This window comes from Battus philenor, unplaced genomic scaffold (assembly GCF_028537555.1).
Source record: "Battus philenor isolate CCGP_79_NKW_IND1 unplaced genomic scaffold, ilBatPhil1.0.hap1 SCAF_3, whole genome shotgun sequence".
Lineage (NCBI taxonomy): Eukaryota > Metazoa > Arthropoda > Insecta > Lepidoptera > Papilionidae > Battus > Battus philenor.
Genome location: NW_027181693.1, coordinates 14,131,982 through 14,148,973, shown reverse-complemented (window position 1 = coordinate 14,148,973; position 16,992 = coordinate 14,131,982). Strand labels below are relative to the sequence as shown.

At 34.1% G+C, this 16,992-nt stretch overlaps 1 protein-coding gene across 1 annotated transcript in view; it reads right to left on the bottom strand.

Moving 5' to 3' along the window:
• The window catches only part of Klp31E (kinesin-like protein 31E), a 106,017-nt gene that overhangs the window by 52,626 nt on the left and 36,399 nt on the right, over positions 1–16,992 (bottom strand). The window contains exon 3 of the mRNA XM_068770067.1: positions 12,327–12,555. Coding sequence (XP_068626168.1) covers positions 12,327–12,555 — 229 coding nt within the window. The remainder of the gene's footprint in view (positions 1–12,326; positions 12,556–16,992) is intronic.

Below are 16,992 nucleotides of genomic sequence, written 5' to 3'. Positions count from 1 at the left end.
TAGTAATCATAATAAAAAAAACGCGTTTACTATATTAACAATTCGTTATTTATAGCTTCTAAAACCATAAGTTTTTATAATAGGATGAAATACATTCACCCATTTAACTCTTTTTCACCTATGATAATACTAAAAAAACTAATTACGTAACAATAAAACAATGGAACGGATAAGATGTGATATTAGACTGAAGCGTGTATCGATCAGGTGCGTTTCCTTGAAGCCATCCCAACAACGCTATAAAGGAATGTCAACAGCTCGATATCTGCGTCTGTGAACGTACATCAAACGCTTTTAAACAAGCCTTGTTTCCGCCCATGTTTATTTGCGGAAATGTATAGTAAATATATTTCGATTCCATAGTTTTACAGGAAACAATGAGTATAAACTTAGTATTCATGATGTCTCAACATAGTCTTTGTAACCTTTGCTCAAAAAAAGATTGAATAGTTATTTCTAAGCTTCTAAGTTTGTACTTTTACTTGTTTACTGCCTTTTGTTACTATCTCACAGTTTTCCGACAACCTTATCAAGGTCATCTGTCCTCGAGGGCGTCCCATTGGCAATGCGACATTTGATACGTTCACTTTCTTACACATTACTTGGTATTGATTCTTGAAAGATGAATGATTTATGAAGTGGGAACATAAACAGCTGACGCTACTTTAAACAAATAACACAATGTTATGTTACTTGTAAACGATGAAAATTATTTTAGATTTTAGTGTCGGTCGAAAAATAATATTTGAATTGTCCTCTCAAATAATTGCAATTGGCAAGCTTAACTGTAATAAGGTCGGAGTGCCGGCAAATTGGCAGTGAGGTTGCTGGGCGGATTATCTCATTATCTTAATTCGTATCCGACCAATGTTTCGCTGTTTTTTTTAAATAGCCGAGCTAAAAACGATTATACCCTACCATCTATACAGGATATATTGTTAATAAGGACACTACTGTTGTACAACAATTATTTTGTGGTTTATTACTTTTATATAATTACGTACAGAGTAAATTTTAAATTTTGTAACATGGATCTTATATATTCGGATATATATATATTCATACTTATATTATACATTACAGACATCAAATAATGTTCGATACAAAAGTAAAGGCATCACCTTGGCGGTATAAATAACGATGTACATTAATTTAAAGGGTACTAAAACGCGTGTTATCCTTGCGGCGCGTTGCATAACGGACATTTTGGGCTCCGGCGAGCCACCCACGAGGCGCAGTTTGAAGTTTTTTTTACGATGCACACGGTTTTGCGGTATTCATATTACATAATACATTTATACTTCGATTGGTAAAACTTAATTTTATAACTTTAATTATAAAATTCAAAATAATTAATTCAAAATATATTATTAAACAATTCAATATTCTAAGTCGAAAGTCTACGACTGAATGACTTACAGCGTTGAAGCTTGCTTTCTCACTTTAGTGTCATATTCGGGAATTCATAATCGGTCCACAAAACACGGAGAGTGCCATGCTCGGAATTTTTTACTTTTCTATCCTTTATAGGCGAAGCTGTGTCAGTCTCGCCTGATCTTAAGCAATGACGAGACCTACAACAGTACATGTTTGCCCTGAAACCTATTCACACTTGTATTGACTCCTGAGACTCCTAAGTTATAGTTGTCTGGAAATAATGAGACTGGTAGGTTGTCCGACTACTTGTCTGTTCGCACAATAAAAGCAGTAGCATAACTTTTAGTGCGGGTGAAAGGTAAGAACATCGGGATTTCTCTACGAAATCGAATCAGGGATGTAAAGATTTGTAAGCTAACGAAAGAAACAGATATAGCTCAGTAATTTAATGGAATCTGGCGTTATTTTGCGAAGTCCATCCTAAGTAAAAAAGGACCAATATTTAGAGACTTCCGCACATGCAGTCGTAGTCGTGCGGGGCATCGTTATGTTACACCGATTAGTGCCAAACACAGGACTCTGGGGAGGGGTGAAACACGTTTTGAGTGATTTAGCGGTGTGATTTAGTTGTGTAATTCGCATGCGCATTTATCAGCGGCAGCTGGCAGGAGGTGCACTTTGTTGCATGATTACGACTGCATGTGCAGAAGTGGCTAAATGTTGGTCCTTTTCTTATATAGCCTAGTAGTAGGTTAGCTAATTGAAGTGGCATTGGGAGGGCCACATAACGCACACAACAGATGGCCGCTGAAGCCTTAAAGTTTTGAAATGAAAACCATAGACAGTACATCCGCGCACAAGATGGTAAACGACCTCGATAAGGAAGACGCTAAATGCCGCTAACAACCTAACTCCTGTTGGAATTCTACGGGGGAGGCCTATTTCCAACAGCGGACGTCTTATGGCAGTTATGATGATGAAGTGTTCAAAATAATGCAATTATGTACAAATTTGTTATATCCTATATCAGTTATCCTATCTAGTGTTACTAATATTTGATGGTGATCATTGTTTTTTGAAAAGTGGTAGCTAAGCGATTGACTTGCGATCGTAGATCGTGAGGTCGATTTTCGGGATACAATCCTATATATTTCACACTGTGCATTAATTATATAGGATTGCCGCTGTTCACAAACAAGTTTCTAGAGGATGGGCAGCAGCGTCCTCCGCCATATACCACAGGACGACCGCCAACCCACCTGCCAAGCGTGGCGGCTATGGTATATCCCACAGAGCTGAAACAACGACTTATATTTCTATCTCAATGTTAAATCACTGCTAAATTTGAAAACTTTAACATTAAAATGATTACAAAAAAAGTCACATGGACAAATTAGTTTTGCAAACGAAAAATATATATTTCGTGTAGATGATATCATTTCGTATTGAGCACAGATCAGAGCCGTGAACCGGCGATGCCCGTGACCTGATGTCAGATTTTCAATACTCAAATGCAATCTTACATATTTTATTGTATTAAACATTTTTGTTTAGGTCATTTGTTAATGAAATTATTACGATAAAGATGTTAACAAAGTTATGTAGTGTTGCAATATAAACATTAAATATAAGATAAAGATTAGATTGTAGCTATAAATATTATATTTTTTTCACCAAATAATGAATGTTTGGCAAAATTTGAAATCGTATAATAATGTCTAGAAACAGTATATAAAAGTTATTCCAACATAAGGGCAAGGCATTGTAGAAAATCCTGTTCTATTTGATATCAATGGAGAAGACCTATATCCAGTAGTGGACTTCGTTAGGTTAAAATAACGATGGTGTTGACCAAGGGTGTTGTAATATTCTAGTATTAAGACATAATGTTTCGTTCCAAGCTAAATAAATCTAATACAGAATTAATTTTGTATTTCTGTAATCTTTATATATAAATATATTTAATAATGCATGTTTGTCTGTATGTCCTTTATGGAATTGTAAAATCTGCATGTGATGATGTCATAATCTTTAGCAAATTTGTTGTGCATGAGCCCACGAAGGTTTCTACGTTAGTATGACCAATTTTCCTCAGATAGCGCCACTTTCATTCCAATGAATTTATGGCCATGACAGTTCATGCGGATTCAAATTGAAACGAAAACACCAAAATAATGATAACCTTTCGAGTTTTAGGTGAAATAAGTATTTATGTAAATTGTCAAATTTTTGTCCGGCTCACATAGTTAAAATAAAAACGAAAACAAAACTTAATACTTTTTTTGTTAAATTCTACAACGATGAAGTCGCGAGGCACAGCTAGTATAGTACAAAACGCGATATGCACTTATCAAATTAAATTATGGGCAGAGGATACCACGATCTACTCGTACATATAAGATTAACATTACCATACACTTTTGCTTAACTCTGAAAGGAGTGTAATAATTAATTTGTAAATAAAATTCAATTAACGTTTTATTACAAGAATACAATTAAGTGAAGATGGCTTATAACGGCTTAATACATCTTCCTCATTCGTAAAAGTTATAAATAATTGCGGACAGGTATAATTAGCGGTAGCCCAGTGGTTTAAGACTACTTACGATCACAAATAAGGATCATGACTAAGTATTCCCAACGACTACTTTTCTTTTTTGGGTTTTCTTCATCTGTCTACCAATCAGTTTGCGTCGAAAATGTGAGTTTGAACCAGTTTACATTAAAAAAGTTAGCGTATTGTCTGACTACGAAGGATAATATAACGTATAAGGTTATATGTTTTATGGGATCAGGCGTGATTTTGCAGAAGTCCATCCTGAGTAAGAAAAGGACCAATATTTAGCCACTTCCCAAGCCACTAGCCAACCAAGGACTCTGTGTTTGGCACTAATCGGTGTAATAACTCCTGAAGATGCCCCGTGGAGGGGTAAAACACGTATTGAGTGATTTAACGGTGGTAGTTGTGTAATTCGCATTGTTTGCCGCATGCGCATTTATCAGCGGACTGACGGACGGTGCACTTTGTTGCACGACTACGATTGTTTGTTCGGAAGTGGCTAAATACCTTTTCTTACTTATATGTTTTAGCTATAATTTATTTTGTAAGTGAAACTTTTTTTTTCCACTGCACAAAAACTGGTTTGAGTGTATTTTAAGGTTAGTATAGGAGAATAATTTTATTCAACGAACATCGATTGAAAGGCAGTGATAAGTTGTTATAACGTAATTAGCGTCAGGTGTGGTCTCCAGTGAACGCGGTCCCAGTTGTAACCTGACGCTAGGTGCCAGAGGGCTCAGTTGTCCCACGCTTATGTAACACCACTTCTCTATTACACTATTTGAGTGTAATCTGAACATAAAGTACATGAATATTCGAGATAATTTCATTATATATATAACACATTTGAAAATTTTAATATTTTGAAAACATTTTTTTATTATGGAGATACGAATTAAAAAAATATACCGTTCTGAATGACGTTTATAGTAACTAATTTTTTTGGGTATTTTTTTTATTATGATCAACAAATATAAGTTTATTTTTTTAATTTAATTTGAGTAGACATCACATACCAATAATTAGGATCGACAAAATCGATTATATTGTAATTTAATAATATTCTTTATTAATATTTAATTTTTATTCGATGGACAGAGCGCGAGAGAGCACACCCATTCACAAAGCGGACTACCGTGTTACGGTCACCGGAAGATACTGGATGCAGAGCGCTTCCAATTAATTCTAATGGAAAGCTATGAAAGCCTATGTCCACCAGTGGACTACCTAAAGTGAAATGATGACGAACCACAAAGACTAATATGGTTTAATTGCCACATCGAATAAAAAGCTCGCAGATTCTGGACCCTAAAAGTATATCTTTACGTTTGTCACCTGGTAAGTTTTACTGCTATCATGTTTTTTTTTTAAATGTTAAATCTGATACTCTTTTGCACGCGACTGTACTAATTAATTAAGATACTTACATTAAGCCGTTTATATAGCTCATATAAGCGGCCGTATGAAACGTATATGATTGAGGACCACCATAAATGAATAATTAAAAAATCGGCGCAATGAACCGTTGGCGGTACGAAAGCGGTCGTATAGTTATGCAAATGAAACAGTTATTACAAATTGACATACGTAAGGTGAATGAGTTCGTATGCGCGTTAAGTTCGAGGCTACGCGTGAAGGGATGGCAGCACTGTAACTAATATATATATATATATATATATATAAATAATATACATATATATATATAGGATGTTTGGTTATAGGTGTAAAAGGTTTAAATGTATGAATTTAAGCAGTAAGAAAGAGAAGATACAGGCAGCGCTTAAAAGAGACTAAAAATTCTATAGAACCCAAATAAACAATGCCCTGGATAACATACTACTAATACTAGTACCGTTTAAAATAAGAAAATATACGTCTAAAAAAATACTCAATGAAGCCACTAGTTAATTACGTTATATTAGAAATACTATAAACATTACACTGTTAATTAATTTATCAAGTTTAAACTAAAGTAGACTGTGTGTAGTTACAATTAAATATAATTTTTAAATGTTTAAGATTATCTGTGTTTTGTAAACGTTGCGTGAAGCGTGACGTGTTGACAGCTGACACCGGCGTTTGCACAGCCGCCGCTTTTGCTCACAAAGTCTACGGGCATGCGTGTATTAAGTAACTAAAAACTGACTTGTTTACGCAAGTACGTTTGCTCCGCTGCACTGTACCAGATTCTTTGGATGCGGCAAATATTACAACAATTTGATAAGCACAGCTTTGGATAAGGGAATGACAAAAGATACACACACTGACATCGTTCCAATTTTGAAATAATTAACGTCTTTCGTAACGTTTAAGGAAGTTGACATTTAAAAAATAAATTTTACATTGACCAGATAGAGTCTCTTGGCATTTATCCAAATATATCGATCGTTTTTCCTTTAAAATTTGATGATCCAAAGTGAAAAATAATGAAGGTAAATGTAAAGAATGATCATCAATATGTATCATTCACAGTTAACCTGTATATTCTGTAAATATAATATTTGAAATGTGTAGAACACTGCCTCGTGATCGGTATTCGAGAATCTTTCGGCCCCGACGGCTATTTCAAGCGATATTATTACCGAAGCTTTAAATGTGGAGATTACTAAGGCGACTATTCTGAAAAACTATAAATTATTTATCTAACGAATTATAAAACGATCAGTAGAAATTATAAAAAAAACACACCTTGCATCTTTTGATGATGATTGTTGTAACAAAAACTGCATAACGCGCTTACTTATTGTCTATTCAGTATAAAAACAACACGATAAAGTAGATCAAACCGCTGCAGTTGGTCAAGAACGTGGTGTCGTTGAACTCGGCGCATGCGCAGCATAGCTGTACGGGAGACGACTTTTTGTCACTATGCAATGCGATAGCAAAACTGATACTTGAACTTAATAGCGGACTAGCATTTCAATGCCAATAACAACTGTACTAAACTGTAAGGCAATAATGTGTCTTTAAATACGAAATAATTTCACACTGGCGCCAATTAGCTTGTTACAAATATCCGTCTCGATACTTTTACTGTCTATTATATAAATTAAGTTAATCTGTTAGAACGTATCCAAATTTAATTAATTCAATCATTCCTCGATATAATATTGGTAACTTCACACATAACAATGCAAAGTATGAAATTAATTATTTAGCCACTTGCCATAAATGTAAGCAAAAAGTTGAAAACTAGACCATAGAAACATACACACAGAAATAAATCTAAAAAATAAACAAACGAAGCTGTAAATCGTAGTAAAAATATCACCAAAAGGTTTACGCGCTAATTCTATCACTTGTCCCGACAATTTTCGCATTGTCAAAAATTATTTATTTCTCATGACCCAATTATAACTATTCCGCAGGACACTCATTCATTGCAGCACATAGGCCTCCGCCATAGATTTTAAATAGAAACTGGCGCTTACCGGTCCAGTGTCCAATAGAAAAATAAAATAAATAAAACTTTTTTCCTAGTAAGCACATTACTTGCAAAATATCTATTATAATACATTGTTTGACTACCACTAACAAAATTCAAAACGCATATAAAGAAATAAAATGATGAAAAAAGCATATCATAAACGAATGATATAAATGATAAGAATCCTTGATGGTGATGTCACCTGATTATTTTGATTTTATTTAGGATACATCTGTAAAACTTTAAATGTATAAATCTGTATTAAATTTTATCGAAAGAAGAATTTTTGCGGAGTTTCTTCCCGCTTCTTCTCCATCACCATAACACCTCACGAAGCAGAGTAGACAAAAATAAAATGGATTGAACAAATATATAGATAATAAATTGACGACCAATAAGAGTTCTGTTAAAAGTTCTAATTTTGAATAAACGAATCTTATGTTTATTTATAATAAAGGAAGATTACTTATAAAACAGGAATTAATTACCGACACGGCGTTGTTCATCAACAAAGAATGTTATAATTGTTTTCAATTGTGTCAACAGAGCTCGCGACAAACCTTGACTTTTATGGGAATAATGTAATGCTAATAGTGTCATGTATTGATTAAATTCTGGATTTGAATTAGCATTTCGCTGATGGGATGCGTGAGATAATCGCGGATCACGATGTCTTCCGTCATTGTGCCATTAAAGTTGGAATTAATTGCAAGCGCCACACCTGGGACGCGACGACCGTGAACACATTTCTGTTTACGACTACAAAAGTTTCAAACATACAGGATGATTAATCATAGGTGTAAAAGTTTTATGCGTGAATGTATAGCTCAAATATCCACAAAAACCTTCAAAGCTTTTACACATATTTCCAGTGACCTGTATAAAGTTATCACTCTGAAATATGTCATATTAATTTTTAATACATTAGAATGAGACAGGCAATAACTTCCGCCAGTATTAAGTCTGTAGTGACAAATAGTAAACAACAATTCATTTAAAGATGCAGTAATTCGAATTTTAAAAAAAAATTTACCGTGTTATAATTACGAAATTTATTATTTCTGTAACATTTGATTATTTGAAACGGTGTACCGTATATTATTTGACAGCAAATGAGCTACACATATACTGTTTTAAAGCTTTTACACCTACAAATATAACAAAACACCCTGTATATAGGAGAAATATTAAATACGAGATATTTGACGAGAATATCGTAACACAACCAGATAAACACCACATCTGTGCTCGTTTAAACGGTACATCTGTACTAATTAATAAACTCGACCTCTTTGGTGTATACGTCTAAATATAATAAAAAAGAAATTATTTTAAATTACTTTTCAAATGTGTATTACCTTCTCTATAAAAGAGAAACACGTTTGTCAATTATTCAATCTTATTTCAGCTATTTTAATCTCGCACATAGTTAATATCGTAATTGTTTAAAATTGTTTGTTATTATAAACTACTGTGATAAAAAGTAAGCTGACATTTAAACTCTTGGTTAATAGTAAGGCAGGCAACTTTTTTTCCCTAGGTTGGTAGGACTATCCATAATATTTGTCAAGCGTCTGTTTGTCAAAATATGTAATATCATTTTGAAGGATGTTTATGTCTTAAGGTTGACAACTTGACGAAGTTTCGATTGGTGACAAAATCTCTTAATTTTTTAGTAAAAAAGTAATTGCCTGATTTGGATCCGTACGACCTCTGGTTATTCAGCAAACAAACTGAGAGGAATGATGCAAAAGTTTATTGCGGAAACGTCGTTTTGATAAGATTGAGAAAATAAAAATCAAATCAAAGCTAGTGAAGGCTAAACAGGAAAAAAAAACTTTTCTGTCTGTTTTGGGGATTAGAAAAAACGTTGGCAAAAGTGCGTTTTAATGGACGGTGATTATATTAAAAAGGATGAAATAGATTTAGAAGAATAATTAAAGAATTTTATTAACAAATTCACTATACTTTTAGATCACAGTCTTATGGTAAAGTAAAGTTTAGTAACATTGTACTAATAAGATCAAGTAAAAGATGAACCCAATTTGATAAAAACTAGTTGTGCTACCGTATTATGACATCTTTCAACTTAAAACCACGATTCCAAAACACACGGCTATTTTAAAGAAAGCCCTCAACAAACTCATACGGGTTTTTACCCTTATCTAGAATTTGATAAGGCTTAGTCAACTATTTTCATATATATTTTTGTAATAGAATACAAAGTTCTACACACAAAAGTAGCACAAAGGTATTGTAAATGTTAATTTTTAATTGCTTACGATAAGAATATAGAAGTGCTAACGGAATTGATTATGTGGTATACACTTATGTGGGAAATTAGGGAGCGGAAAACCTGAAGCGTCAAATATAAAATAGTCAATATTTTTATTATTATTTTATATGAAAGTGTCCCTTGAAATTTTTATTAACAGCATTAGTTGAGCACTAACAGTGAATTAAAACAAATCAATAACTATTTTATTCGTACATCGCAATACAATCTAAATTGATCTATTATAAAAAGTTGTTTTTTTGCGTTATATATATAACAAATTTGTTTACCACTATTTCTTTAAAATTTTACGATAAAGCAAAATTAGAACTTTATACAGGCGTTTGATTATAGTTGTAAAAAAACCTTTTTCCAATCGACCTGTTTGGAGTCACCTATAAAATATGTCAAATCATGTTACTTTTCCTATTAGAATGCGAAAGGTCAATAACTTTTGGAAGTACAAAGTCTACAGGGAGAGATAGTAAATATAAATTAATTTTAATATGTAGTCAACTAAATTTTGAAAACACTTTCTCTTACTGTATTATTGTTTCTTATTATATCAGGAATAGGAGTTAAAAGTTTTAAGGCCTCTTGTTAACTTATCGGATACATTCATTCCTTTAAAGCTTTTATTCTGATATCCAATCAATATTATTTAGGTAAATGTACGTACGTGTAGTACCAGTATAGAAGAATCAGACAGTCTTTAAGTACCTCTGTCCTCTTCCCTTTTCTCTTTCTCTTAAAAATAGATATTCGTTTACGAGTTTATTTTTAAGGAAAAACCCGTTAGCTTTATGTAGGTACATAACTAATTCAGGTATGATGACCTCCGGTTATTACTGTCGGCGACATGACGTAAAGAGAACACGTCAGCTGATTATTTTTAGCGGAATTGAGTCAAAGGTCGTTGGACACGCAGTGAAACAAAGGTCGATTCCTTGTGTGACCGCGCTCTCTGGACCAATTAATTAATACACAATTAAGATCTTATCTTTCGCTAATAATGATTTCGATGATTGCAGAGTAGCAAGTTCTTCTTTATAATGTAAAATATAGTAAGAAATACCGGTTTAAACGTTCCTTTATTTTAAAGCATTCTTTCTTTTATTCTTATTATGATATTTTATTTATCTAAGGATTATTTATAGCTAACACTTATGTAATATTTAATAAACTCTTTAATAATTGAGTTTCTTTTAATATTGCATGCAGTTCCTTGCAAAGAATTTACTATTTTTTACTCTGTGTAATTTTTTTATCTATTGTTTATTTATTTAAAACATTTTATGTATAACAGCGAACTTTATGCCGAAGTTCTCTGCCAGTGAACCGCTGAGCGGTGCTAAGAAAAATTAATGTTTATTATTTTTTTTTTGCGCCAATAGTTTAATTACTATTCATATCCACAGGTTGATCATATATGTTATATCGACTAATTTGTAACTATTAATTCACGTAACTTTTCTCTAAGAGAGCCTTTAGTTCATATGTCATCGATTTCAGCAAACTCGTAGGATATAATGTAAAATAACTAAAAATCATAATCAATTAAAAAAAGAAAACAGATTAAGCTTTATGGGTTCGAATCCAATTTTCTTTAAAAGAGTAATGGTAACCCACCCACCATATACACTTAACTATAAACGTGTGCTGAAAAAGATTGCAGAGAAAACGGTATCTGTGTTCACTTTATAACGCAAACATAGCTTCGAGATATTAAGACCGGAATATGGTTATAGATAAAAGTGTTTTTTTTTTTAATTTTCATTTAAAATGCCCGCATGGTTACTTATTTCAATGCATACAATGTTTAATTCTAATATAATTGTCTCATAACCGCAGAAGCATCCTGCCTGTACAGCCCGTGTCACGGTACATGCCCGCATCGTATTGTGTTACCGTCGCCGCTGCAACGTCCGGACCTTCAACCACTTGTATTAATGGACTCAACTGGATTAACTGCTTTACTCCATTAACAATCAAGTTATGCTCTACATATTTATTAGTGCAAAAAAACAATTACATATACGAATAAATAATATAATATTTATATAATCTTTGTGATCTTTCTGTTGTATCCTGGTCTTAAAATATATTTGCTGCGAATCGTTCAACAAAAACACATCTTTAGCAAATTTTGTTCCATAGGTCATATCTTTCTGTGAATTTTATTCACCCTTTTGGAGGAGTTGCCATGTTAATAACTCAAACACTATTCGCATCCAATATTTTGTATGATGATGTGATCTTAGAATTTTGTCCTAAAACATGCCCATTTTAATACGTTTGTCGTAATTATTTTTTTTAAATGTCACGTGTGTCGACCTTAATTCGTTGGAAGATAACGAAAACATCATCTCTTAGTACAACAATTCAAATTTAAGACATGTGTCCGTGGAATCGAGTCTGCGATCTGCGATCATACCAATACTTCACCACTAACTTACCAATACCAATATTTTTATTTATATTAATGTAAACGAAGGACTTTCACCCGCAAGGTGGAACTGTTACTTGTTACTGGACTTGTTAAGATCGTCGGGAACCAAGTCGAAGGTGTGAAGTGCCTCGGTATTAAGTTATGAGGAGGGCTGTGCAGTTACACAAGGCAAGTTAACCTTACGAATGTTCTGCCAAATGCTGGGAAGAAACAGAATATATTTAGAAAATCCACAAACCTGTCCATACGCCAGTACAGTGGCGTTGTAGCCATCAAGCGCCGCCTCCACGAGTTTCCTGACGCAGGTCTCGTACACGGTTTCCTGCATGGCGCTGGGCTCGAACGCATAGTCGAAGGTGAAGGCGCGCTCCGAGCCCAGCGCGACGCCGCCCTCCCCGGCCGCGCCGCCTGCCCTCGCGCACACGCCGCATCCTTCCACCACTTCCGCTGGTGTTTGTGGACGGATTCTGAACGGGAAATAACATTATTGATCATTATTGATGGTGTATAAAAATATTACATACAATTTACGTAGCATAGCGCAGAGGTCAGCAACGAGGTCTCCTTGTTTTTAAATATTTTATGGAATCAGGCGTTACCTTTTGGAAGTCCATCCAAAGTAAGAAAAGGACCAATATTTAGCCACTTCCGCACATGTAGTGGTAGTTGTGCAACACAGTGCACCGCCCGCCAGCCCGCTGATAAATGCGTATGCGGCAAACAATGCGAATTACACAACTGCCACCGTTAAACAGGAGACCTCTGTGTTTGGCACTAATCGGTGTAACATAACTCCTGAAGATGCTTCGTGGAGGTGTGAAACACGTGTTGAGTAATTTGACTACCACTGCATGTGCGGAAGTGGCTAAATATTGGTCCTTGTCTTACTTCCTTGTTTTTAAACAATTCTCTTTGTGATATTATTTCTTTGCAGGCTAGAAAAATCATTTAAAACTTTGTTTTAATTGGATTGTCAATACATTTAAAAATATCTATTAATATGAATACAAATGCTCGATATTTAATCTTTCTATACATTTTTTCTTCCCAGTTACATTTTTTTAGCAGTGGTAGCCCATCGGGAAGATTTTTGACTTACGATGGTCGAGTGTATGATTATCTGAACACAGTCTTATGTACAGTTCACACGTTGTGCATTAATTATATGGGTTTGCTACTAGTCACAATGAAGTTTTCAGAGGATGGGCAGTAGCGTCATCGGCGTAACATAATACCACATACTACGATTGCCAACCCACCTGCCAAGCGAGCGATTATGGCATATCCTTTCATAGATATCCTTAGGGGAAGGCTGTATCTTACAGTGGGCGTCTATGGACTGATACTATGACGACGACATCTTTTTATATGTTATAAGCTGCTGCCCAAGTGGCAGTGAACGTGTAGCCTAATTACCTCTATCGACGTCGAGACTTTCATTACAAGATTCACAATTTGTTGATGAATTTTTTTTTTATAATACGAATGAAGAAAACACCGAGCAAATTTTTTTTTTCAACTTTTCAATGAAATGTACAATACTGGCTTTTGGTTCCGTTATATTTTGTTAGAGTAATTAGTGTTCATCAAACATTAACGGTCAGCACCGTGCATCCAATTAGCAAATTTAATTTCTGATCGTATTATTAGCTCGTACGAACGCGTGCGGTGCGTCAGCGTTACACTTCAGTGTTCCTGTACCTTGGTTTAAACGCATTTGGAACGCATCGCGTCTAATGTTAGATTAACTGCTGATTTATGTGCTTAAACTCTGTATTTATTGACAGGAGAGGCGATTGGCGTTTTCCTATTGTTTATTTACTATGTATTACGCTTTGTCTTTATGTAATATTGTCTTATTGTTTTTATGATATATTATTAGTTGTTTGCTAAAAGATTTAATAAGGAAAGCTGTTTTTATGTACCTTATTCAAATTAAAACTCTGTGCACATGTAATATTAATGTGTGTACTAATTTTAAGATATACCACAATGTTGTTTATGTAGTTTTGCTTTGAATAAAACACGCTTTTTACGATCTATAAAAATAAATATACAATTATTGTAAACAAATGTCTTCATTTTATTGAGCCATCAATAAATCATTATTTAATCCTATTAGATACAGGTTGCGATCTTCAGGTCATCTAATGTTAAGAGAAAGAGAACTGAAAGTATGGTAATGGAGAAGAATGAGATATCATGGGCTCAACGGTCTAATGTCTACACTGTAACGGTCTACAGAAGTTCGAGAACAAGCAACAAACTAATTTTACTCGGTGCTCTCCTTAAACCTCCCGTTCTTTTTTTCTATTTGAAAATTTGTAATTAGATAGTTGCTGCAATACACGGTACTTTAAAATATGATAGTACCACGACAATATATCTATCAAAATTATTTTGATAATTCATTCATAAAAAGAATACGAATAACTATCAACTTAAATTGTAATGAAATTTATGATTAATGTGTACCCAAAATATATAAAAGGAAATTAGTTTACAGAAATTTCATAAAACGTATTTAACTATTATTACAAACGGAAAATGAAACCGCAAACTAACGCCAAATACAAAACCGGTGAATAGCTTGCATAATTTATTTAATGAATTGCAATTTTTGAAGCTTTTTCATCGTGGAAATAGGATAATAAAGGCATAATACGTAATTTTTCCTTTTAAAGGTCACTAATATCAAAGGTAATTCAATAAATTAATCTAATACATTATCGTTACGTATTTTATTAACAAATGAACTGTTATGAAAGCGATGAAGAAATTCTCGATAAACTGCAAGTAATGTTGCGGCATTTTCTACACTGTGCCAAGTGCTTGCAAACGAAATAGTTTTCACAAATATAATCCTATTTAGGATAACGAATAGAAATCATCATATCAGCCGATAGAGTATAGGCCTCCTCTAGAGATCACCATAATGACCGGTGCGTTGCCCATATCCACTTCCGAGACCTTGACTATATTGTCGGTCCAGTAAGGGACCCACACCGCGTCTACCACTAGAGAACCTTTTGGTCCCAACAAACCCTCGATTGCACGAGCGATGTGTCCCGCCACTTTGACCAGATGAGTTATTAAAGTTAAAGGTAAAATACATTAATTTAACGTAGGAACTTTAAACAGAATTCTTATTGAACGACAAAAGTTTCTATTTTTTTTAATCCATTATATTTTTGACTTTACTTTTTATTTTCCGAGCAACGTTAGTGACCACGGTTCTTTTGCGGATCTCATAATTATCTTAGAATCTCCTTATACGAATAGAAAAAACGACCTGCCTGGGTCTATTTTTCCTGATGAGTTGAACTCTGGAGCCTTTAAGAGTAGAGTGAACAGGTTTTTTTTGGGTGAGCGTGTACCACCTTCGTCTTCATGTACACTTTCCATCAGGCGAGATGGAATACAAACACCTATTCCATTACAACTATATAAAAAAGTAGAAAATCAAAGATTACGTTACAGCTAAACTTCGTACTTACAAATCCGTGACTTAATATTTGAAATTTACAATCATCAAACAACCTTTTACTGCTTTATCCTTCTCACAAATCTGATGTCGTCTACAATCGACAGCTCTTCGAGCGATGTCCGCTACCACAACACTTAAAAAGAGCAATTCTTCGAGTTACATTGGTAATAGTAAGGTTTGCCTCAATGAAATGTTCTAAAGAAAAATATAACTTTTAGTCTGTGTACGTTATACATCCATTGTGATTACGTCATATTGTGTAGTATGTTCGTACAGTCAACATTGTCTCGTATAATAAACGACGCAGAAGATAACTTTAGCGAAACTCGTGTGCAGGCTCGAAGCATAGGGAGACAGAGCGGAAGATGCAATTACTGACGACGCGCGGTTTGCCGCGCCGTCCGGTCCACGGCTATCTTTTAAATACTCTATTTTTATAAGACCGGGGTGATGAACTGACAGTACGATATTCAATTCTTTGTCACTTACGTGGAATATATACGTGATACGAAATATTCTTTATACAAATATTAAAATCATCTGTACATAAGATCCGAGATGTTTTGTACATGAGACATGAAATCTTCTGTTTACTAGACATTAAATTTTCTATACACATTTCGTATTTTAGGCACATGATATGGGATACTTTAGTACATAGAATATATACAAAATCTTCTGTACACTTCATATAAAATATTCTGTGTACAAGGTATTTTATGCACAAAATATATAACCTTTTGAGGAAGACAAGATTACGAGGGATTCCTACCCTCTCAATCCCTTTATTGACTCATAGACTTTCCAAATATGTACTTTAGTACTTTGAACAGATGCCGCGATTTTAAACCAATCGGCTCCCTTCAATGATGTGCCTAGAGATGTCTTAGGGTTGGTCGAACCTCGGCTACTAACTGGGTTGAATATATGATCACGTGATACTGATAAAGCACAGCATGATACTGATATCACAGATTTTCAGGCGGAGAATCAAGGGTCTGTCCCTTCACTTATCGGCATCGAAGCATTACAGCTAAGTAGGTCTCAAGTATTAAGTGACGCAATCCAGTTTAAGTAATACAATCTGGCTTTATTATGATCATATTTCATTCATGTTTGCTTGAAAAGGAATTGCATTTGAAGCGACAGTTATTCCACGGGACTATCTAGTATTCATTTGTTTGTACTCTTCTGCAGGAGAGATAAAAAGAAATTAACAATACTAAAAGTTCCTATTTAGCACACGGCGAGATTAAAGTGTGTTAACAATTTACGGCACACGATGTTTTTTGTTAAATTCCATCTCCATACGTCCATTATTGGTTTTGATTGATGACAAATATTTCCACGATAAAAAGCAAGTTTTTTTTTATTTACCCTGTGGTTCGTTCGGGGAAAGTAAAGCTTTATTTTTAAG